General features: G+C 36.9%; 1 protein-coding gene across 1 annotated transcript in view; it reads left to right on the forward strand.

Moving 5' to 3' along the window:
* waplb (WAPL cohesin release factor b) overlaps window positions 1-25,687 on the forward strand; it is a 91,543-nt gene that overhangs the window by 31,317 nt on the left and 34,539 nt on the right. Inside the window, exons 3-6 of the mRNA XM_039691107.2 lie at window positions 3,799-4,480; window positions 5,995-6,323; window positions 6,820-6,935; window positions 21,067-21,162. Of these exons, the coding sequence (XP_039547041.2) occupies window positions 3,799-4,480; window positions 5,995-6,323; window positions 6,820-6,935; window positions 21,067-21,162 (1,223 nt within the window). The remainder of the gene's footprint in view (window positions 1-3,798; window positions 4,481-5,994; window positions 6,324-6,819; window positions 6,936-21,066; window positions 21,163-25,687) is intronic.

The following is a 25,687-nucleotide window of genomic DNA, read 5'->3' on the forward strand; positions in this document are numbered from 1 at the left end:
AGCAAAATAGTCATAAATAACCATTACCGTGCATTCTTGAAGGGATACTTCACCCAAAAATAAATTCTTTCATCATTTACTCACCCTCAAGTTGTTCCAAACCTCTGTTTATTTGTTCTGCTGAACAAAAAGGAAGATATTTGGAAGAATGTTTTAATCAAACAGATCTCAATGACCAATGACTTCCATATGGTAGTCAATGGGGATCGAGATCTGTTTGGTCTATATACGGTGACTATGACTATATGACTATGACGCCACGGGTTTTTATTTAAAAGAAAGAACATAGCCTACGTTTGTAGGCTATGTAGACACAAGAAACTTTCACAATACTAACTAAAATATAATTAATATTATTTTTTTTAATTTGAATTAGTCATTTGAAGAGTAAAAAAAAAAAAAAAAATTGGTCGGTCGGTCTGAACGCAAGTTACAACCGGCAAGTCGGTCGGACTAAAAGGAAAAAAAAAAAAAAAAATTGGGTCGGCCCTAAATTGACAGGGTCGGTCGGGTTACGGCAAACAAGAATATTTTTAAGGGTGGCCTTATACATAACTGCCTTATTCTGTGTAAGAATCCACATCATCTAACAGGATGCTCAACTGTCGATATGAATTGAGTTTGGAGTAAAGCATGTTTTAAATGTTGTCTTTTGTTAGACAAGAGGTTCATAAATTATTCTCATGTTTAAAAAGATGTTTGACATGTGTTGCTTTTTCAAATGCACACTATGAGTGACTCAAACTCACAGTGCTTTCAGATGTTGCAGCGTTTAATAGCCGTACATCAATGACAATCTGCACAAAACAATCGCAGCCTCAAAACAAGCGTGAAAAGCCAAGTCAGTTTAAAGTGCGATTACATGGAAAGTGCGATGCAGCCCTAATTAGAAGTTAGTCCGGTAACACTTTACAATAAGGTTCGTTAGTTAACATTAGTTAACTACATTAGTTAATATGAAGTAATAATGAATAGCACATATACAGCATTTGTTAATCTTTGTTAATGTTATTTTCAACATTTACTAATACTTGATTAAAATCTTGTTAACATTAGTTAATGCACCGTGAACTAACATGAACAAACAATGAATAGCTGTATTTTCATGAACTAACATTAACAAAGATGAACAAATGCAGTAACAAATGTATTGCTCATGGTTAGTGCATGTTAGTAAATACATTAACTAATGTTAACTAATGAACCTTATATATAGGACTAACGGTAACACTTTACAATAACAGTTACATGGGTCAGTGACGTTTTAGAATTTCAAAACGGTAAAAAAATAAAAATTAAAGGACAAAGTAAATATAGCATTTTTTGTGTACATCTATGTGTATATTTTTTGTTTTTATTAGTGCCCTTTATAAAAAATAACAATATATGACATTTTAATGTGTTTCTTTGTATACAGTCCTTGAAAATGTCATACGGTAAAACGAAGTGATTTTTAGGAATAAATTAAATTTAATATTCATGACACAGTTAAAAACAACCATGAATGTAATAGTTGATCTGTAAGTATTATATAACAAGTTGCAAAATATAACCACTTACACCACAAATACTAGATATTTTGTTTTTTACAACCACAGCATGTCATCTATGGACATTTGTTCTATTTTTTTTGCAAGAAATTAGTCAAAAATGCCTTGAAGTTATATATATGTGTATATCATACTAGCTCTCCTCCATTATTTTCATGAACCTTGTAAACAAACAAAGTATCTATTTTTATTTCTTTTAAAATTCAATGTTTTACCATATGACATATTTTGTTTTACCGTATGGCATAGTACAATTTCAATGTTTCATTGCATTTTTAATGTAATAAATTGATGTAGGCCAATTCAAAATGATTTCAAAGAAACAGGCATCTCAAGTGAACCTTTTTTTAACAGTAGAATATATTTCCCAACACATGAACATTTCTTTTAGTCAACTCAACTCTCTTTCAGTACAAGGAACACATGGGACGTGCTATATGTAAAACATGACAATATCAGTTAGATTTACAACAGTGAGATACACACACACACACACACACACACACACACACGTGAATAATATATCTACAGTGGGGCCAAAAAGTATTTAGTAAGCCACTGATTGTGCAAGTTCTCCAACTTAGAATAATGAGAGAGGTCTGTTATTTTCATCATAGGTACACTTCAAATATGAGAGACAAAATGAGAAAAATAAAATCCAGGAAATCACATTAGGATTTTTAAAGAATTTATTTGTAAATTATGGTGGAAAATAAGTATTTGGTCAATAACAAAAGTTTAACTCAATACTTTGTAACATAACCTTTGTTGGCAATGACAGAGGTCAAACGTTTCCTGTAAGTCTTCACCAGGTTTGCACACACTGTAGCTGGTGTTTACAGTGTTTACTTTGTCTCTCATATTTGAAGTGTTCCTATGATGAAAATTACAGACCTCTCTCAACATTCTAAGTTGGAGAACTTGCACAATCAGTGGCTGACTAAATACTTTTTGGCCCCACTGTATATAAAGCCACTTTCCAGAAACATTGTGATGCTGACATCAACTCAGGCCTATAGATAAGATACTGCCTATACTGACTAAACTGGCACATCCTAACATTACTGGCATCATATACTCTCACATCATATACCCTTTCCCTCCTCTTGGCTAGGTTCTCCTCTCTAGCTGCAGGATCTGCCCTTAGCTTTGCACAGAAATGTGCACCCCTCTCCTTACTAGAAAGAGGCATCTGTAATAATGTGAAAATATGCTTAAAATAGGCAGAAATATATTATATATGTTAATATTAATTCATAGTAGTCATACAAACTATATATGTTATATAACTATTAAGAAATAACAGTTAAATGCTCTGTGTCATATGGTATAACAACATGTCATACGGTAAAACCGTTTGTCTGTATGACATTTTTTGTTTGCCCTTATGACAATTTTGTGCTGTGTCATTTATAACAGGCAGTTGCTTGGCCACCTCCTTCCATCTTTACCCTTTACCTTGACTTTTAAACTTTATATTTCACCTGTAAATAAATATTTTTCAAATTTTAAATGTTTTAAACCCTTTTTTGACGTTTGACCATATGACACCCAAATCTGTGACACATGTAACTCACTCGGAAAAGGTGAAATTACCCCAAATGTAGGAGCAAAATCTTAAACTTGCCTTCAACTTGGCTGGTCTTCAGGGGTCCTCTGAGTAATCTCATCATATTTCACATGACTTAAGTCATTAATATCCAGTTCCAAAATGGCTTCTAAACTTTGTTTTACCGTATGACATAGGGAAAATGTGTTTTTGCGGAAAAATTTGTTTTAGATACAAATGACATTTCTGAAAGGACTATCTTACTGATACTTTAATATGCTTATCTTAAGACTTGAAAAAATATGCCAAATGAAAAATTGTATCATTTTTAAACATTTTTAATAATTTTAAATACAATTGTCTTAAATAACTTTAAGTGAATTCCGTTTGTCCGTATGACATTTGACCACATTAATAGTCTAAAAATTACCTATTTTTGAAATTTCACACAATTAAGAACAGTGAGGAGGACAGATGATGTGAGATTAAAACATGTATATAATTTTAAACCTATTTTATATTATTATATAATATGTATTGCTCCTGGAAGTGCAAATCAGTGCGGCACGTCACTGACACTCCTCAAGTTAATGGACATTTAATGGTTATTTAGGAACATGTCTGGTCAAGTACTTGGTTGAAGTCAGAGTTCTGTTATTTCCGACTGCTGTTTTTACTGCTGATTTTGTTTTTCTATAGGGAAGACCACGAATTGGTCCACTGAGAGCACTGACCAACACAGCTATTTATGGTACAAAAACCCTTCTGAAAGCGACACGAGACCTTATGCTCAGACTACCACGTTAAAGTCTGAAAAAACAGATGACAAGGATTCTTATGATGCCTGGAGCACTGTGGTCGGACTGGGGGCACGCTCCACACCCGTCTTTACCGGACATAAAAACCCTCCATCTACCTTGTGGGCATCCAGTAGTTACAGTCGCAGCAACATTCAGGGCACATCCTCCACTGAGACTCGGTTAGAAGAGTTTGCCCAAGGGAACTTTAATGTTCCTGTTGAGCCATCTGAAAGCGAGGACCACTCTCAGTCTCTTCTCAGGGCATCCAACTGCAGAACGTATTGCAGACCCAGTAAAGGCAAACAGCCTGGTGGAGCTGATGGGAGTGGAAGTGCTTCCAGTCATAGCTCCATGGAAACGTTGCAGAACAGCGGGGCCGAAAATGCTGGGAAAACAACGAGTAGAGGTCGGACGAGAGACTACACAGTGCTGCATCCGTCTTGTGTTTCCATGTTTAACGTCACCTTCCAGGACTCCATGGACCGCAGTATGGAGGAGTTCATGGCCAGCGCCCCAGCGGCTAGTCCAGGAGATGCAGGAAGACTGAAGAAGAAAACCGAGATAGAAATCAAACCTCTCAGGTAATAGTTAAGTGTAAGAACATTATTGTAATTACATGAAATTCTTAGTACTAAATTTGATCTGAACTGTACGTCAAACTATTTTTCGACAAGGTTCTAAATCTGTAGTGTCTGTCTTTTTTTTTTAGACACAAGCTATATACATATATACACTGTATATGGTAACACTTAGTTACACCATGGTACAAAAAGGTTCATTAGTTAACTACATTAGTTAACATGTACAATATGTGAACAACACTTCTTCAGCATTTATTAATCTTAGTTAATATTAATTCCAACATTTACTAATACGTTTTTCAAATCAAAGGTTGTATTAGTTAACATTAGTTAATGGACTGTGAACTAACATGAACACACAATGAACAGCTGTATTTGTATTAACAAAGATTAATAAACACTGTAACTAATGCGTTGCTCATTGTTAGTTCATGTTAGTTCATGCCCCACCTCATGGGAGTTTCATATCAACAGAACAGTATACAGCCCCCCCCCCCCCACACACACACACAGTTTGCCGCATATATTTAAAGATATGCTAAAGCCAGCCCCACACGTTGACTGGATTGGTTAAAACATATTTGTGATGTAGTGAACAAGGGCGTCTTTGTTAAATTGCAGTTTCAAGGAGAAAACATCAGCAATGGTGTTGACTGATGGTTTGTCTTAGAGTATATTAAAAACACCATATAGACCTATGTTACTCCACACCAAACTGAAACACTTATAACTAGATCTCACAGCGCTGTTTACCCATCAGCGAGTGAATGCATTTGCTCTAAGCTCACGCTGTGCTCTCTTTTGGGCTGAGTTGATAAATGGTTTCTGTGGGGCGGTTCAAACAAGTAGCACAGTTTCATTCTGCTTTTGGCACGGTTGCCATTTAATGTTTCTCATATGCAACAGAAATGGCAGCGCTTACCAGTTGGTCATATTGGTAGTGCCACCAATGTGACATCTTGCCATAATTCAGTCGCTCCGGGAGGAAAAGGGGTTGCAAAATGTAACCATTTAGTCACAGTCTAGAGCTCTGCCCTAACCAAAGAAGAAAAAAAAAATACTTTGCCATGTGAACGTCGGTGCCTTAAAATAAAATAGAAATGAACATTAAATCCATCCAACTCCAGACATTAAAAAAATATGTATTTGATTTCATCTAGATTTGGTGGCTCTGATCACTCAGAAACTTTTTTTTGAAAGATTACAAAAAAAAAAATAATAATAATTTTTTTAATTGTGTACTTTAATTGTGACAGCTCTGAGTAACAAATACATTCAAAGCATTTGACAATGCTTGCATGAGGATTGCAAAGTTTTGGATTTACCAGACCTAATTTGGAGATGTCAACTTCATGTATATAGATGAAGCGAAATGTGTAAAAAAGCAACAACTGTAAGATGCCATACATTTCTGTTAAATTCATAATTCATTTGCTTGCTCTCACTTGGCCTCATTCTTTCATGTTTGATTTGTCTACATGTGCGAAATTTTGACTGTTTGTCTGGGTTTTTAGTCGTTCCAAACCCACACAGAGCAAGATGAAGAGCAGTAAGCTGGAGCTTTTTGGGTTTGATGATGCTGATATTGTGGTTGAGGATGACGACCCTGCTTCAGGAAGTTCTAACTACAGGATCAAGTACTTTGGCTTTGATGAACTCAGTGAGAGTGACAGTGAGGAAGGCGAGGGATCCTCTGAAAGAAGGAAAGCCAAGAGGAAGGCTGCGGCAGCTGTAGCAGTGCCACTGGTGTCCATAGAGTCAGGTGTTGACAGTCCTCAGCCCATGGAGATGCAGGACTCTCAGAGCAGTCACACTGCAGATAACAGTCACTGCCTTAAATATGGTCAGTATTTGCACTCAACACTCTTTCTGGGGATCTAACTTTGAGCTCTGTTTACATCACATTACCTGCATGAGTGCATAGAGATTGGGGAGTGTCTGTGCAGATTTGCTGTCATCAAGAACAGATCTATATTCTATTAAAATGCAAAATAAAGTGCGTACAGCAAATGAAGCCTTTTTTAGGACAGTTAAGTGCATACAAAAATGCATACATTTTAACAAATTTATACATCAACATATGATAATAAATCTTATGTATTATTGTTTAAAGTAAAACATCAAAATCAGTATAAAAATCATAATGGTCCAAAAATAGGTGTTATTTTATGATATGTATACATCATATATTTATATCTTTTATCATGTCTATGATTCAGACATCGACATTTACACAGGTTTGTGTGGCTTTTTTTTTTTTTTTTTCATTGTTATTTTGCTCTTTTATTGTGCCTTTGGTTTAGTATGCACATGGCTGATGTTTGCTTGTGGTTTTATAGATCCTCTGGAGTTCCCAGAGGTCCCCTTCCCGTCTGAAACAGTGAGGAAACCTCAGGTCAAAGCTCAGGAGAAAGCCAAGGAGGGCAGCAGGAAGATCTTCAGTGGACCCAAGAAGGTGCGTTTCATAGCATAACCTTTCAGCTGATGGTTTGTTGATCCCAGTATGTGTTTTGGAGCGTGGTGTACACTCATTCAATTTAGAATCTGAAGGATGTTTTGTCCATATCCCCAAAGTAAATGCCATTTATGTAAATAAATTAATGGTGTTTGAGTTGTTGTTTGACGGGCATTGATTTTGAATGTGATCTGTAATGACACTGACAGTAATGTAGTCATGTTGCTCATGCTCACCCCCCGCTGACTGCTCGGCCATTATTACGACTGCTCCTGCAGTTAATGTGCAGTCTTCTCGGGTTTTGATAGATTAAGTCATGATTGATCTTTAAACATAAAAATGCTTAAACAGAGCGATGTTTTGATAGCGCCTCAGTGTTTATAATTTCTGGGGATATTAGCCTAAATGACTTATAGATAACTTAACATATTAAATGGCATTTCCATCAGCTATATCTGTAAACATTTTGATGCGCCAATCCTTGGATGGAAACCTGGCTAGTGTCTTTTAATGAACTTCGAGCCAACTGAATGGGTCGATCTTTCAGGTTTTCTGTCCCTCTCAGAATTCATCAATAGCCCAACGGCTACAATGACTGGTAATTTGTTTTATTTGGGCTGAACATTGACACAATTTTCACTCTTCTATTCATAACCTTGCAATTTAGATTCTGATATAGTTTCAATTTGATTCGATATGAATTAAATTGCATATATAAGGTATAGTACATGTACATTGAAAAAAAAAAAAATAAATCAAGCAATACACCGAAACCCCAGTCTTCTGGTACAGTACTATAATATTAAAGGTCAAAATTAGCAACTGATTAGTACACAGTTGCATATAATGCAGTTTTTATAATTAGTGGTCGACCGATATATCGGCCGATGTGTTGGAAGCGGTACTTTTATTTTGACGGGAGACGTTGAGAACACCAGCGTCTGAGCAGAGAATGGCAGCGTTGATCACACAGTGCTTACATTCTCCATCTTCATTAGTTTACAACCTCTGCCAGTCATATCTAATGATTTGTTAGACAGAACTAGTAAACAAAAAGTAAATGGTATGTGAAAAAGTAAACTGTTTGCTGTAATATTATTTGAAATGGAAAAGGCAAATAATTAGGCTAAAATTTGGGGTGCACGATGATGTCGGGACAACATTGGTATCGGCTTATAAAAGCTTAAAATGACCATCATCGGCCATCATCAGTAATATTCATATCTGCCGATGAGCCTTGCTGATAGGGTGGCATCTTTCCTATGCGCACATGATGACCATGAACAAAGCATGAGCGCCAGCAACTTAAACTTCCAACTAGGGGTGTGCGATAATCATGTTTTTTGATCGTGGACGATTAAAATGTCTCCACAATCTGCTTTTGAAGAAAAATCATAGTATTGTGCATTCTATCAGTTCAATTCTGGCACCTTCATCTCAACATACTGTACAACGCGACATACATTAACATCACATCACATGTAAACGCGTACTGAATGTCAAAGGTACACTGCAATTCACAAATGTTCATTATGTGCATGTGCGTCAAAGTCTTGCTAGTTAAACATGTCATTCACGTGCTGATGCGCTGTTCTAACATGCGCTTTTCTGAGCGTGTACACCCGATGCTCACAGGAACTAAAAGTCTGTCACAGCCAGTGTTGTTTTTGGCAGCCCTTTTAGTTTTAGTCTTAGTCTTTTGGACGAAAATGCTTTTAAGTTTTAGTCACATTTTAGTCACTTATAAACTTAATAGTTTTAGTCAAGTTTTAGTCGACGAAAAAACCAAAAGGTTTTAGTCAAGTTTAATCAATTTTAGTAAAAGAAAAGTAGTCTTTAACAAATTAATTTAGTTTAAAAAGTAGTGGAAATGGGCTTAGGTTTGACAGATTTAGCAAGTGTTGCAGTTCATAAAACAAGCTAACCTTACAACCTTTGTATAATAAACTAGACTTTCTCATTGATGGAGATGCAGTGCTGCCATTGCCAAGCTGTACTTCATTGTCACATTGGGCAGAAACCTTTTATCCCCATATTTCAAGTTATAGTTTTACCCCTGAATATTAAAAGCTATTTTCACCAGTTATCACAGTAATAAAGGAATGGTTTAAAGTTTAAACAGCAAAAACGTTGAGCTACTAGAACATTGTACACAGATAAAGTGGTAACAGTGAAATCACTGTTTTACTCCAAAAAAGCCAAGCATAAAAAACATTCTTACTTTGGCAATTGTGGCTTTATTTGAGAAATTGCTAAAGTGCAATGAACAACGTAGTATGCATCAATAAGATGCACATTTTTTTGTAAACACAAACATTATGTATATAACCCAGTCTATCTTTAACTTGTGCAAACTGCAAAGTTGCAAACATTCTGAAACAAAATAATAAAATAAATATCTAATCCTGAGGTGCATTGACCAAAGAATGCATACTTGAATATAAAGTATGAAACAAACATGACACTTGGAGTGTGTTGAACATAAAAATGAATACGACAATCCCAGAATAAACGCTGTATTTGGTCTTAGTTAGTTAGGTATTTTACACTTAAAGCCCTGTTTTAAGATTGTTTCTGATGAAATAGAACGGTTAAGATTGAAATTTGGACAAATGCTGTTGTCCCGAGAATTTTAGATTTGTGTGTTAGCACCCACACAATCATTCATAAAACCCATTAAACATTCATTTACAAAGACGTCAAACTCACTGAGTGGTCAGGGATGTTCACTGATATGCTCACACAAACATCGCTGCAAAATATGCTTTCCAACAGGTTTTATCCTAGTTTTTGTCCGACTCTATTAACTTGACTTGGTACAAAAACTATCATTAAACCCTGTGTTGTTGTGTGGAATCTGGTGCGCGCGTGGCGGCCGGTGCTGGGCGCACGCGATAGGAAACAGCAGCATTGCTGATACTTATTTTTAGCTCAATACAGACCGATTTCACGCAAAACAGGCATAAATTACATGCATTGTGAACGTCAGACTTATAATCATTTTCGTCTCGTCTCGTCAACGAAAACTTGAAAACGTCTCGTCATGTTTTAGTCACCTCAGAGCTATTTTTAGCTAGTCATCGTCGCGTTATCGTCATCAAAAAACGGTGCGTTAACAAAATCATTTCGTTATCGTCATCACTGACGAAAACATCACTGGTCACAGCACCTGTATACTGAACATAACTTATCTTTTGATTCCTATTGCGCTAATATACTGTCAAATACACACAAGGTTTACATAAACAAAGTTTGTTATGTCTAAAGTGGAAGCAAACAGAGAAAATCTGCTTGTCAAATGCGTGTATATTAGACTCGTTGCGTGCAGCTCTTAAAGAGATAGTATCTATAATTTGATACTGCACCCAGAAATACAAATTGGTTTGGTTAGCCACATTCTTCCAAAGAAATTTTATTTTCAACAGTTTCAACTTGAAAACAACTTGAGAGAGTAAATAATGACAATTTAATTTTTTGGGAGAATTATCCCTTTAAAGGTACAATATGTAAGAATTGTATAAAAAAAAAATCAAAAAAATCAATTCAGCACGGTGTGATATATTTCCTGCAATTTTGTACTTGCGATATCCCAAAAGTCTCCAAAGATTTTATTTCAGAGAAATTCCAATTTCAACTAAGTGCAATATCCGTGGTTTCCGTTCATACTGCCATAACCATGACGTAACCATGGCGACAGATGTGGACAACTGCGTAGTGCATAACGTTTAGCGGCACGCAGTTCTTGTTTCTTTCCAACATAGACCATGGCAAGCAGATTGTCAAAATCAATATCAACATGATGTTTTTGAGATGCCGCGAGGTCTACGTCCGCGACTAACTTAACAGACTTGACAGAGCTTCACGAGTCATGACCTGACAGCTTTATTACACTGGTGATGAACAAATGTACATGAATCTATTTTATATAACGTATGTCATTCTAATGTTGATCTAGCTTACTGGTAGTTTCGTATAGCAAACAAAATAACACGTAGTATAACATTATAACTTTCAACACACTAGTGTTGCTTTCGTCAATGAAAATTGACTAAATATTGTCATCAATGAACCTTTATCACATGAGGAAAACGAGACGAGGCACAACGTAAATGCTGGTCGTGTGACTGACTATAATCAAACGTATAATGCAATATTGTTGACAAATAAAAACAAGACTAAATGTGGTTTACAAAATAAAAACTGCTAAAATGTCTCTTGATTTTTGTTGACCAAAACGAGGCGAGACTAAATGTTTAACGTTATTTCGTCTCGTTTACTTGCATTATTATTATGCAGCATTTCGGTTTCCTGTGTCACTTCAGGGGCTGCATCAGATCGCACTGCGCAAACGCAGGCGACTTTACATCCTCAAGCCCCACTCGTGGCATTATTTAGAAGATGCAGCTATGTGAGTTACAGCTGTTTCACATACACTATTGGCTCGTTTCCACTGAGTGGTACGGTTCGGTTCGGTACGCAATTATTTGCGTTTCCACTGTCAAAAGTTGTGAATGGTACCAAAAAGCCGAACCGTACCGTACCACTTTTTGGGTACCCTTCCGTTGGGGTACCTAGCACAGTGAAAGGGTACTAAAAGGTGGAGCTAGACTCACTGCAAAACGCTGATTGGTGGACAGAGCATCTTCACTCGCGCGTGCTACAAGGGCATTAGAAGCATACAGTTGAAATATAATTCTACTGTTATTTTGTCACGAAATGTAGTTGTAAGAATTTTTCAGGCGAGAAAGTAGTTTTTTAAAGCTCAAATCTATGGTTTATTTTTTATATTTATGATCATTTTACTGAGATCCATTACAAGCGATCACCGGACACTCGCGCTCGTGTCTCCCGCCTGGAACAGCCTTTCCTCGGCTAGTCGTTCTGATGTTGGCCTCTGATTCGGACGTCTCTGTAGTGGTTAAACATGAGATATAGTTCGTCTTGTATAAACCTAAAGGCGATCTTTGGTCTCGTGAATCTATAATTCGTTCCCTGGCCAATAGTTTTGGCAGAAGGCTACGTGAAGTTTCATATCTTTCGGCGCTGAATTTGTAGCCTATTTGACTGACTGAATTGTTTCTTTATGTTATTAAAGCTTTACTGTATATCTTTTTGTACCTTTTACTTATACTTTTATAATGGCTATTATTGATAAAACTGAAATTCAACAAAAAGACATAGTTTTTTGTCATTTTTTAAATTTTATTACAAGATCATCTGTTGTTTATTGCAACATTTGTACCAATGCGATATGCAATACATTGCATTACACATTGCTTGGAATATGTTTAATATTTTTAAATTTAAACGAAAAGAGGCCGGGTTGTTTAAATATATTGAAATGAAATCGAAAAGAAGCAGAGTGGTGTTTTATAACATATTTCGTTTTATTGTTGCCTAAAATGAACATACAGAGATAACCGGAGTTGCAGAGCGAGCAGAGTGCTGCGTTCAAGAACGCGCTGTTCCATTAGCAGAATTACTGGACTCGCGTCCTCGGGATCATTCTCCTGAGTCGGACTTTGCGTTGGCTTCTTGGAAACGCCTAATGCCAGCGCTTGTTTCTAGTGACAAACATGCCGAGAAGCAAAAACAAGATCTGCTGTCTGTCATCCATTCTTGTTTACTATGTCACTTTCTTTGCTCGAACATGACGTCGATCGCTTCTTTCCAGCATACCACGCCTATCAAGTAAGGGTACTGTTGACGGTGGAAACGCAAGCCTGATCATGGTGTACCCGACCCGACCCCTACCGTACTGTACTGTACCGTACCGTACCCCTCAGTGGAAACGAGCCATAAGTGTGTAGAGCATATGCAGTGCATACTGTGGTGTGTATGCAGGAGCAGCGCGCACTATTGTGCTTTCACGTGCTGCGTTTGTAGTGCGCAACTGATCTACGGCTGTACCACAATCACAACATTTCTCTTTTTTTATCAATATATTTTTTCAAATCAATATTTTTTTCATATTGTGCCTTTTGATGTTAAAAAAAAAAAAAAAAAAACACGGAGGAAATCACTCACTGCTCCTGACTGAGAATTTTAATAGACACTTTAATATGCTTTTTTGGCACTTAAACAAATACAAATACATCGACATCAGGCAAAATTACTTTGAAAATATCACCATATTGGCCAAAATCTAATATCTTTCATCCCTAGCCAAAATACTTTCTCATTTACCATCAACATTCAGCAAATGCGCGTCTACATAATTTAAATAAATCTCTGAATATCTAATAAACATTTAATTTCCCAAACCTTGCAAATGTAATGTCCAGATATGATATCTTGTGAAGTTTGCATTTGTAGCCTGCATTATCATGTTACTGAGAGTAACAGTTGATTAGAACTAGATCTAACAGTTGATTCTGTATTTCTCTCTCATTCAAATAAGCAGTTTGGGCGGCCGTACCGGGCGAGTCGGTCGCAAATATGGCGGCGTTCTATTTGTAGTGACTAGGTGGCATCTATGAATAATCAATGCCAATAGGGGTGTAAATATGATTCGTATCAATCCAATCACTTCAGTTCAGTGTTTATCAGAGACAGTTTAAGAGACAGCCAAAACTCCCATTATGGTCAATGACACTGTCTACTGCACAATGAATCTGTTACATTTACATTGTGTTTCAGGCTTGCATAGCTAGAAACATTTGTATTCGTGTCTTTGTGTAGATTGTTTCAGCAGTTTGCTTGTCAGAGCTGCTCACTGGTTGAGAGACCTGCCTGATCCTGTTGGAGGTCTTACTTGGCAGCATCATTGCCAGTCTTTAGATGGGGATTGCAGCTCGTAGAAAAAAACACTTCAGGGGGCAGTTTTGATTTCTCTCAGTAAGACCTTCTGGAAGCTTCTAGCCCAGCATGTTGAGCTCTGTATGGGGTGGAGCTAGACTTTCACTCCCTGCTAGCGTGAAGAACACTTCTTAATTACAGAAGATTAAAACCAGTCTCCTGCAGAGTTATGTTGAGGGCCAGACTCTTTCTCTTCATTATTAATAAAAACCAAGCCTCAGTGTTGCCCAGTGGACTGCACCTACTCCTCCTCCTGTAGCCAAGTGCGCTTTTATCACCCCCTTCCCTTTTGGCTGTTTGTGCGCTGTCAGTTCCTGCAGTTTGACTCGATCTGGCATCCTCTGTGAGTTGTTCACATCAGAGTGTTCCTGCAGTCTGCTTTGAATGTGCTCCCACTGAGACAAATGACCTGCGCTTCAATTCACACTCCGCCAAAACAAACAAGCTGAGAAATGTAGCACTGCTTAATGAGTTTTAATTACAAACATGATTACAGATGAAGGAGGAATATAGCCATCTTTGTGCAAAGTGGAGCAGAGTCTTATGCATTGAAAAATGTTTACAGACAATTATCTTCATGACTAGAGTGGATTTGGATGTTGGATGTATTCTCGGGATTCACAGTTGGTTTGGTTGCTTTGTTTGAAATTCATGTGCGATTCCAGTCCCAACTTTCACAGGTCTCTTTTCACAATGTGTTTTTTGGCCCTGAGTCCTCATGTATTTGCTTCATTGACATGAGTGTTAATGTTTTTTTTATATATATATATATATATATATATATAAAAGCCACGTGGCTGGGTATTAGCAAAACAAAAAAAAACTATAATGCAAAGCGAACAAAACATATTTTTTTTAGCAAATTTTTGCTCATTTTTGGACTGATTTTGGACTGACAAGCACAAATTGTATTCTCTTCAGAAAATGGAAGAAAAAAAAGTCATAGCTGATGCCATTCAGTGCTATTGCGCTTCGGTGATCTGTGTTTGAATCCCAGCTCTCTCTTCTGTTTCGCTTCCTAACCAGACATGATGTGATAAGATACATAGCCAATCGTAAGTGTGTGGGCGGACTTTCTCTGGAAGCGCACTTAAATATGAGAGTTGCGACACTCTTTGATCTCCCTGCCACGCGGTCACGTGGTTTGTATAGCTCTCAATAAACTCCTTTTGTGCCGACGTCACAGTTACGTCACGGCACTAGCTGGAGGCAAAACAAAGTGAAAACTGTAGGCGGCCAATACAAAGCAGCACTGATTCGGCTACATAATAAGGAGCTTAAATTATTGTTACTATTACTATTAAATGTCATCTTGTTGTGTTGTTTGCTGCAAGAATTGATGAAAAATGAATATGCTGTATCTGGAATTTTTATTTTTAGAAAATATTCACATCATTAAAATCGCACCGCAATGTCACTCTTTACATTGCCGTCGTCTCAGCGCTGGCTCGGCAGAACTGCGGATCATACACACAAGTCTTGTACAGGACCATATAGGCATCTATCCATCAGTTTATCTTTATGATCAGTTTCTCTATAAGGTAGGTGTAGAAGTCAGGCCACTCTACCGAGGTAAAGTAACATTAATCCTGTCAGATCGTCCATGCATTGAGTGAGCATGTAGGCGGCTACGGGTCAGCCAATGTGGTTCCGTCCGTTAAAAATAACTTTTGGAAATAACAATCGCGGTCCTGGACACTGAGTGACCTTACACATTAAGATAAAATCGGATTTTCTCCAGTCATTGTTTAAAAACAAGCTAACAATACTTGCTAACTAGCGTTAGTGAAGCGGCCAGAGGGATCGTTCTGCCTCTGAAAAGGGGTCTATAGCTCTAAACAGAGCCGCGCTGTCAACCAGTTTGAATGATTTTAAGCAGGACCGAGAGCAGCAGCTATATTGTCAGCAATTTTCGGTAAATATTGACGCATAATGTACATTGATTATTATGTTGACGTTTACTTTAAATACATATAATAGCATTTTTTTCCAGGGGAGTGAGAGAAACACAGCATTAATACGTTTTTGTTTAATTTTGGAGGGAAATACATGTATACTACCATGTACTGTTAAATCACACATAACCCTAACCCATACACATGATACTCATAATCATACATACACACATAACCCTAACCTATTCAATAAATTACAAACACACACACACACACATTTTGACTCAGTCCAGATTGCCTGCTGCTATTTTTCTGCAACCTGCGTTCCCGGGTAAAGTGGAGTCACTTGGCCTTGTTTCCATGTCAGAGGTATGGCTTTTTGGTCCTTTGTCTTCCACCATGATAGCCAGTTCTGACCAGACTTCTCCAGACAGTAGATGGTCCACTGTCTTTTGCAGCTCTGAGCTGATGGCACTACTGGACATCTTTCGAATGCAAAAGATGATACATAATTTTGGCAGAATGTGTCTTAGTTTCATCTTCTGCAGCAAGTTTCTTTCTTTACGGTCCTCAATGTTTTCAGTTTCTTTGTGGTTTTTCAAAAGAGCTTAGACAGCACATCTGGAAAACCCCTGTCTGCCTTGTGTCTTGTTGTGCTCAATCTTGCCATGGTGTATGACTTTTGACAGTTAACGGTCTCATGCAACCTTGTTAATGGAGTTTGGCTGTTCCTCACCCAGTTGTATTAATGTTGTGTTAATGTTCATATCACTGTATATAGACACATTTTATTTAGATTTTTTTTTTTGAAAAACATTGTTCTTGGAACTTTCATGCCAATAAAGCCCTTTTTATTGAATACATTTATGTGGGTTTAATTTGAGCGAAGGGGGACTGTTCCCATAAGGTATAATACATTGACAGTATGTACTGTATATATTTTTCGTGTGCTTCTATTGTTTACATTTACATTTATTCATTTAGCTGAAGCTTTTATCCAAAGCAACTTAAAATTGCTATATATGTCAGAGGTCGCAAGCAACTACGGGTTAAGTGTCTTACTCAGGGACACATTGGTGTCTCACAGTGGATTTGAACTCGGGTCTCTCACACCAATGGCATGTTTTATCCACTGCGCCATCACCACCCTATATTATGGTTCTAATAACCAACATCCTTATATTAAGTTAAAAACATTCACATAAACATGCACATCAAGTGAATGTCAATGAATGGCAGAAGCTGTTTAGTTTAAGTCAAGAAAGAAGTTTAGTCGAGAGTAAAAAATAAACAAGGCAACCAATTGCATTCAAGCTGTAGGAGGATCTGGAGACCTGGTGGTGAATCGAGAAGCAGTCAAATGTTCATCTATACATTTAATAACAGTATTCAAACACCACACTTTAAGTAATGCTATGGTTACTTGGATTTTTGGGTGAGAGCATTCCCCTGGCAGAAGCAGTGCGTGTCATTTGAGGAGACCGGGTCTTAAGTCGAGTCAAGCCTGTTGCTGCTGGACAGAACTGGTAATGGTAAAGAAAGAGAGAACATTGTTAAAGTTTATAGATTGAAGGTTGGATTAAATACACATTGCAAACTTATGTTTCCTAAACTTATGTTTTATTGGTTTACAAACCACTATTATTATTCAAATTTTTATTCTTACACAATACAATTATGGAAGAAGCTAGATGATTAAGTGTTGTTAACTTAAACAACAAATTTAATACATAAGGTAAATGTTGTATGCCAACAACATTTGAGGTAAATGTAGCCCAACTGAGATCGGGTAACAGTAAGTTTGCTAATGTTAGTGATAGTGGTGCATGATATATCGGCTGCCGATATAATATCGGCCGATATGGTAATTTTTTTTTTTTACACATCGTTATCGTTCCGATGTCAATATAGGGCCAATGTGAACAGGCCGACAATCATTCCTGTGTATTTGACGTGTGTAGATGTGAGTGCCTCACAGACTCGTCGCCGAGCCCAGAAAAATATCTAGCCTGCTAGATATCCAGAGCCGTTGCGCGACTCAAACTCAGTGATGTCATGGGTACAGCCAATCATAGCAACGCATAGGTTGAGGACACCAGGTAAATCTTCTCTTTTTTTTTGTGCATTTTTTTCCTCAGAGAAGATCGTAGCGCAAACAGTGTGCAGCACTAGTTTCTGTCTGACATCCATATTCACGTGTTGTGTTCTCTTCTTCGCTGGGTATAATTGGCGCAATATTTATTTATTTACTGCGTGTTTTTTCGTGACAAAACGTGGTTTGTAGACAAGATAAAATCGTTGAGTGACAGAGTTGTTGTCAACTCGTTATTTATTTGATTATTTTCAGGATTTAGACCGTAGCATAGTACTGAAACAGCTCTCATTGAGTCACAAATGATTTGCTCTTATCATCCGATCGTGGTTGTATCTCTATGCAGTGCGTTGTCAACTCGTGTAGTGAGTTACCTCCTGTTGTGGATCAGAGCAGAGAGTGAAAGTTAACTTCATTAGTTAACCCTTCTATTTATATTAGTTTCTATATGGATTTACTCCATGACAAAACCACCCCAGTCAATCTAGAATGATTCATTCTTTACAAATTGAGCTTCAAGTCATCTGGTGAAATTGTTTTTACATCGCAATATATATTGCAGATATATATTGCAGAAAAAAGAAATATTGCAATGTCTTTTTTTTTAAACCAATATCGTGCAACTCTAATCTTCCCTATATGTTTTCTTTACAGAGATATCGACACCAGTAAATATCGGCCATAACAGCAGTATTAATAAAGGTTATCAGTATCGACCACAATTTTCACATCGGTGCATCACTAGTTAGTGAAGTGTTGGTCAAGTAAGTTATAGCTGCAATTATAGCAGCTTCCAATAAACATTAACTAAAACTGGCTATATAAAATATAACTACTGACTAGATTCACGAGACGTCGGCTAATGTGAGTAAAAGTAAAAATACAGTAATTTCATTAACTAACCCGCGAGCGTACCTTGGAAACTTAATTTCTGTTCAATGCTGGAATTATCAGTGTTTGGAACTATTGGCTGCTCCACACAACACGCATTACTTCCGCATTCCAAAGTTCCTATGGCCGTCTATGGGGCTGTTTACACCTGGCCAGTTCATGCGTTTTCTCAGCTCTGATTTATGAAAATGATTCCATTTACACCTAGTCACATATGTGTTTTTGCAAAACGGATATAAATCTGATCTTCAATTTCTGTGCTATATGCAGATTTAATGGAGTGCACGTCACCGAAAGCAACAGTTATGAGCTGCATTTTATTGATCATCGGCTAATTTCAAAATCAAAGACGGCAATAAGAGAGAGAGCGTTAACAGAACTGGAAAGATCATTTTGTTTCTTTTCTTTTAATGAAGATGGTTGTGTTAAGTGTCTGCGACACTTTGCATGTTGGCTTGATGGATAGAGACTCAGCTGCTCATCAGAGGTGATGCGTGTCGCAGTAGCGTCGTCATAACATGACATATAGCCTATATAATACGCTCTCACGCGTTTATTTTTATAATTTTTTTTGAGGAGTAAAATTTTAAAAATGTGGTTTCAACACCCAGATGCATTTACACTTATCCATTTTTGTCTGGAATGTGGCCCAGACTACCACCTCAAGATATCTATCCAATGATAGCTATCCAATCACAGAAAACGCATGAAAACAGCCCCTATGGGAGTGTCGCAACTCTGTTTTTCAACGGCTTTTGAGCGCACTGATGTCTAGAACTTGCCACTAAATATATATTTTTTTTAACAGTACATAAAATGAGTATTATTAAAGTCCTAAGGTTGGGTATCGTTTGGGATTATTTTATTTTTTTATGATACCAGGGCCAAATTGATACTTTTATAACGGTGCAGGTACCTAAACCATTACTTTAGAAAAAAGTAAAACTAAAAAAAAAAAACGAGCCACAAAAACGACGATGGATGACATTTTTAAGAACCGCTTTTTTCTATTAAAAAAAATCTTTAAATTTAACTATATATTTATGGTATGTATGTATGTATATAATATTAAATAAGTTAATGATAAGAACCTGTTTATCATAGTGATTTATATTGAGCCTCTCTGGAGGGAGATCGTCTTGAAGTCATATATTCATAAAACAAATAGGTTTGCCATGTCTAATGATGGCAAAATCTTTTTCTTTTCATCCTTTTAATGTTTAAGGTTATTCCCCATGAATGCCGTCAGTGCATTAAATAAATGCCATCGATCTCTATGAAGTGAAGTATCAGTTTCAGCATTGCGGTGCATTGCTGCTCTTGCTGAGTCTTGTAAAATACAGCTCAAAATACATACTGAGTGACCTGATAAAGTATTTGGCATGGAACACACTTCGATATTACTGTTCTTTTAATGCATTTTCAACATCTGAGGTGAATTGTCGCTTTCATAATGGGTGTTCAGAACAAACCATTTTAAGATTATAAAAGACGTTTCATTAGAGCTGAATCGCGATTTCAATTCAAACACCCACAGTCCGAAATGACAATGATTCACTTGTTTCAAATCTGTTCACACTGCCACTGAATCCAGATAGAGCAGTTATGTTCAGTATGTAGGTATGAAACAGATTCACAAACAGTCTTTTCAACCAAATTACAAATATTATTATCATCACAGAAGTACTTGGCATAAAAGTTTACATTTCCGATATAAACACTGATGTCTACAGGTGCTACGATCAAAATAGAGCAAATCACCTTTTGAAAGTATCTTGGTGCTTCAAATAACAAATACATATATTGTTACACCACCAAAAATGTATGTCATTCATTGAATCATTAAGAGATTCATTAAAAAAAATGCTGATTCATCCAGTAATGAAACAAAGTATTTATGCATGTCATTGAATCATTCAATCAATATGTTTATTAAAATAATTAATTCAGATTAAATAGACTGGCAGCAATGTTGCAACATTTTGTCAGAACCTCTAGTGAAAACTTATGTTGTTTAATTGTCTGTTCAGAATCGGGATCTCTGTTTGAAACTAAAAAAATCGAATCCCCTGTTGCCCATCGCCTATCACTGTCGTGTCTGGTTAGGACAAAAAATACCCTTTACTGTGTCATGACATGTCTGGTTTATGGCAGGTTTATGACATGGCAGGAAAAAAAAGGCCAAAAACATATTTAAAACAATGTTGTTTCACATTGTGAGGCCCACTGATAAAATGATGTGCACATTTATTTATTTGTTTTTTCCAGTGAAACTGACATAAGGGAAAAGTAGTACTTCTGTTCAAACTTAAAATGGGGGTGTTGTCTTTGATACAAGTCACCCAAACCTAATGACCCCAAAGAGCAAAGACAATGAAGACATTAAATGAACCTTGGAATAAGCTCCTGTATAAAAATGCCCTCAGTAAAAGTGTTTGTCTGTTTTTTTCCACAGTCGCCTACTAAAGCTGTGTATAATGCAAGACACTGGAACCATCCAGAGCCAGAAGAACTGCTACCCACGCCTCCATCACGATCTCAAGCTCCTCCAGTGAGTATAACACCAGGCACAGGCTTCTCCACTGAACACCTCAACTACTACACACACACAGACGTAGTCCACTTTAGAAAGCACTTCTCATATTATCACCACAATTTTTATTTTCACCTTTGTTTGAAATCTCCTACCTTAATGATAGCACTCCAGACATTTCTGCTTTGGTGTTCCCTCAGTGTTGAACAGTAATAGCTCTGCGCCAAAACTCAGCTGTTAAAGTCAATATGAAATGAAATTCACCTTCCGCTTTAATTTAGTTTTGTGATGTTTTATGGAAAGACTTGATTTTATTCATCAAGAATTAATTGGCTGGAATTTGCAGTGGATTGTGGAGGATAAAAACATATTTAAATTATTTGATCCTCATCTGACGGTCACATCGCGTCAAAATTGCATTGTCTAATCGCATCGGTGTGATAAGTATGAAATGAAATATAAATTATTGTGGAATTCATTCTAAACAATTATTTTAAACACCAAGCTCTAAACAAATGTAATTAAATTGAAACTGAAACTACTGGCAAATGGAAAATGCAAACAAACTAAAACCAAATAAATTAAATAATGACTAATATTCAGAAATTATACAATTATATGTGACTCATGCTGGCAAAATGAATCGTAATGCGCACATGCTTCTTACTAGCTACATGTGAAAATGCCAATTTTGGTCGAGTTTTAGGTTTTCAAAATAAGCTCTCGTCTAATGATACCAATGCTCCAAAAGGTAATTAAACACCTTAAAAAAAATCTTTATTTGTACTTTTTCTTATGCTACGTTCACACCGGACACTCATCGCGCGTCAAATTCGCGCCTGACGCGTCTAGTTTGACGCTTGACCACTTTGTGTTAATTTGCGTGTCAAGAGCGAAACTGGCGCACGTAAAAACAAAGGTTTGAAGCGAAATTTACGCGCGTCAGAATCGAAATTCGTTGGCGGCCATTGTTTTTATGTCGACCGAGCATTCATCAAGAGAGTTACCGCTCTGTATTTACTCTGGAGAGCAGAACAGCGGCGTGGGGATCATCGTCGCCGTATATTTGTGTCCACCCAACCCTTCGGAGCCGAACCGTTTGGCGAGTTTCACCATTTGCTCGCTCCAGGAGCTGCGCTGGATGACGGCCGCTGTCAGCGGTACTTCCGCCTGTCACGCGCCCAGTTTTATGACCTGTTGTCCCGTATCGGAGTGAGGATCACCCTCGCTCTCATCCATCTAATCTCCGTCATTTATTTTTGTTTTGATGATAAATAGAGCCAGCCTTCAAAAGTTATTAACCTGTCCTGTGTTTTTTTTTATTATTATTTATTTATATATTTTTTTCTCTCTCTCACGTCCAGACACGAATTTATGCACATATGTTGATTGTCTTTACAACATAATACTATTTCATATAATCTAGATATGGAATGAATAACATTCAATACAAAATGAACATGTCTCGTATGTTTTAAGTGATAAAACATTTGCTTTGTTGTGCATAATCCCACCATGCATTTAGTCATATTACAAACTAATTGATTGAAGCATCCAGACACTTCATCACGTGAGCAAGCAGCTAGGCTCCTGATTGGTTAACGCGGCGCGAATTCACGCCAAAGTTCAGATTTTTCAACTCGGGCGGCAGACGCAAATTCGCGTCAAACGCGTGAATGCACAAATGGCACTAACTGAATCATTCGTGCGTAACGCGCCAGACGCTCAATTCGTGCCATTCGCATCTTCGTGTCTTCCGCGCCGCGCTCCACGCCTCATTCGCGCCGCAGGAATTTTTCACACGCGTAAAGCGTCTTTGCATTGACTTAACATTGAAATCATTCGCGCCTGACGCCCTATTCGCGTCCGGTGTGAACGTAGCATTAAAGGTATACCTTCCTAAATCTTTCCTTTGTTTTAATAATCCATGAACAATTTGTTTTTTCTCTGCTCACTTCTGAACGATTGGTGCTTCCCCTCAGTACAAGTTTGGTATCGTTGTAAAGCGCAACATTGATTTTCAAACTCATGCTGATGTAAACGAAACAATCTTACTCGCACCAACTAACACATCAAAAGCATGAGCACAGAGACGCCCCTCAGACAGCGCTCAATTCCGATATACACTTTAACAGACAATGTTAGCGTAAATACTCGCCAAGATTCTCTGTCTTAAATGAACCTTTGTTTAACTGCTGCGTAAAAATTCAATTAAGAAAAGATTATATTAGATCTGTGCATTTACAGTAGGTCTTAATTTATATGCTCTCTGTCTCAATTTTAATAAAACATTTGTGGTATCATGGAAAAAAAAGTTGAATAAACCTGTTTCCTGTAGATATGGGTTTTGATTTGTGTGCCAATGTTCCCTCTTTTTTTTTTTTTTTTTTTTTATTGGTGAGAAACTTTTTTCTATTGGGCGGACATTTTTCGCAAAGAAGTTGCCAAATATTAAAGATTAAGTGGACGTTTGACTTAAGTGATGTTTAGCAATAATGAAACAAGAAACAAACAAAAATCATTAGGTCATTGGCACACACTTCAGGTATTTGTTATAATACAATAATGAATGAATAGACTTTTTTAGATATGTAAATTACATTATGTATTTTAACAGTGTTGTTCAAAAAACATAATTACTTGCTTTTTGATACTTTCAACCTGATATTGTTGCCTCATTGTTATTATTATTATTTGAACCTGTATGTATTTTAAGTAATTGTAAAGCCTATTGTTCACTTTTGTTCAAGTCTTTTTTCTTAACCTTTAACCCTCTGGGCTTCTTCGGTCAAAAATGACAGAAAACTGTTACGTTTTGAAATGTTTAATTTTTTTGCTTGATCGGATCGGGCTGGAACTTGGTGACTTTTGTTGTATTACCTATATGAACACACAAAAAAATCAAGGAGATGATTCTGCTTTGTTAAAGGGTCGTAAAAAAAAAGTCACACTTAGCTTCCTCCCGGTCAAAAATGACCGACATAGGAAATGAATGGGAAATACGAAAAAACAGGAAAACTCAGAGAAACTTTTGGTGGTACAAGCTACAGATCAGCAACTGTGCAGAAAAAAAGTGTACAGCAATGAAGGGGTGACACTCTAGAACATCAAGAGTGCAAATAAGACCCCCCCCCCCCCACACACACACACACACACGCACACACACAAACACACACAGATAAACTGGCAAGACTGCACCAGCAAATTTGTAGAATATGAAAAATAAAATCAATAAATGAGAAAAAAATCTTGCTCAAATGCGCACTCACACACACACGCACACAGCCATGAGAAATCATGTCTAAACCAACAAAAAGAATCAAAAAGCCTTTCTATGTATTTGAATAGGAAGCTATAGGCAGCCTACAGGCTGTACAGGACATTGCACACATGTAACTATTTTTTACAGCCACTAGGTGGCGCTCTTCTACTTGAATTATTTTTTTTATTAGATGACACTCTATTTTGATGTGAAAAGTTGTATTTATTGAAAAAAAATAAAAAATATATAAAATAAAAATATGTACATTAATTCTAATGGAAAAAATAGCTCATAAAAATTATATAATTAATGCAAAGTATCATAAAAAAAATCTAAAAATTCTAAATAATAATCAGAAAATATTATAGAACAAAAATATATTTGAATGGTTATCCTGGGAAGAAGTAAAGTTAAATTTTAAGGCTTCGTCCGTTTTTGACCGGGAGGAAGCTAAGTGTAACCCATTTACGAAGAAGCCCAGAGGGTTAAAGGGATATTCCACCGTTTTTCATATTAAACTGTTATTCCCTTAACTAAGATGAGTTGATGCATACCTCTCTCGTCTCATCGCTCTGGTGCACGAGACACTTTGATCGCACTTAACTTAGCCCCGTTCATTCAATAGGGGCCAAGCAGAGAAGCGACCGAACACCTCCACGTTTTCCCTGTTTAAATACAGTTACAGGAGTAGAGTAACTCAACCAAGAATGGTGACTCAAAATAAAACGTTGCACTTTTCTAAGCATGTAAAGTGGATAACTATAATGTATGGTGGAATACCACAGCAAGGGCTTGGGAGCAATTCGACTCGGCATAGTAATCTCATCACTCGTGTGAAATCCTCTCCCTCTCCAGAGTGATCATATTACTGCCCCGAGTCCATAGATATATATGCGCCAAGTTATTCTGCCTATCCTTTAGGCATGTTTGGGCTGTGTTCACATTGCAATTACAGTTGTCAGCTTGTTTCTATATTTTTCTATATATATATATATATTTTTTTTTTACATTAAATAAAGGTGAAGAGGTGAAGCAAGTTATTACATTTTAATGAATGATTCCGAAACAAGCATTTTTTCTTTAATAACTGAGCCTTTTGAATCATTCCACTCACATTAAAACCAGAAATGTGTATTAAAGCAAATGGGGTGAATTTTTATTTAGTGCTTTGTGCAAACACTCCCCCCATTATGCACTTGTCACTCTATTAACAATCTCATCCTCGCTGTCTACATTTGCCATATAAATGCAATCAATCCCACACAATTTAGGCAGCCTGCA

Source organism: Pimephales promelas, chromosome 17 (genome assembly GCF_988280905.1).
Source record: "Pimephales promelas chromosome 17, fPimPro1.hap1.1, whole genome shotgun sequence".
NCBI classification, from domain to species: Eukaryota; Metazoa; Chordata; class Actinopteri; order Cypriniformes; family Leuciscidae; genus Pimephales; species Pimephales promelas.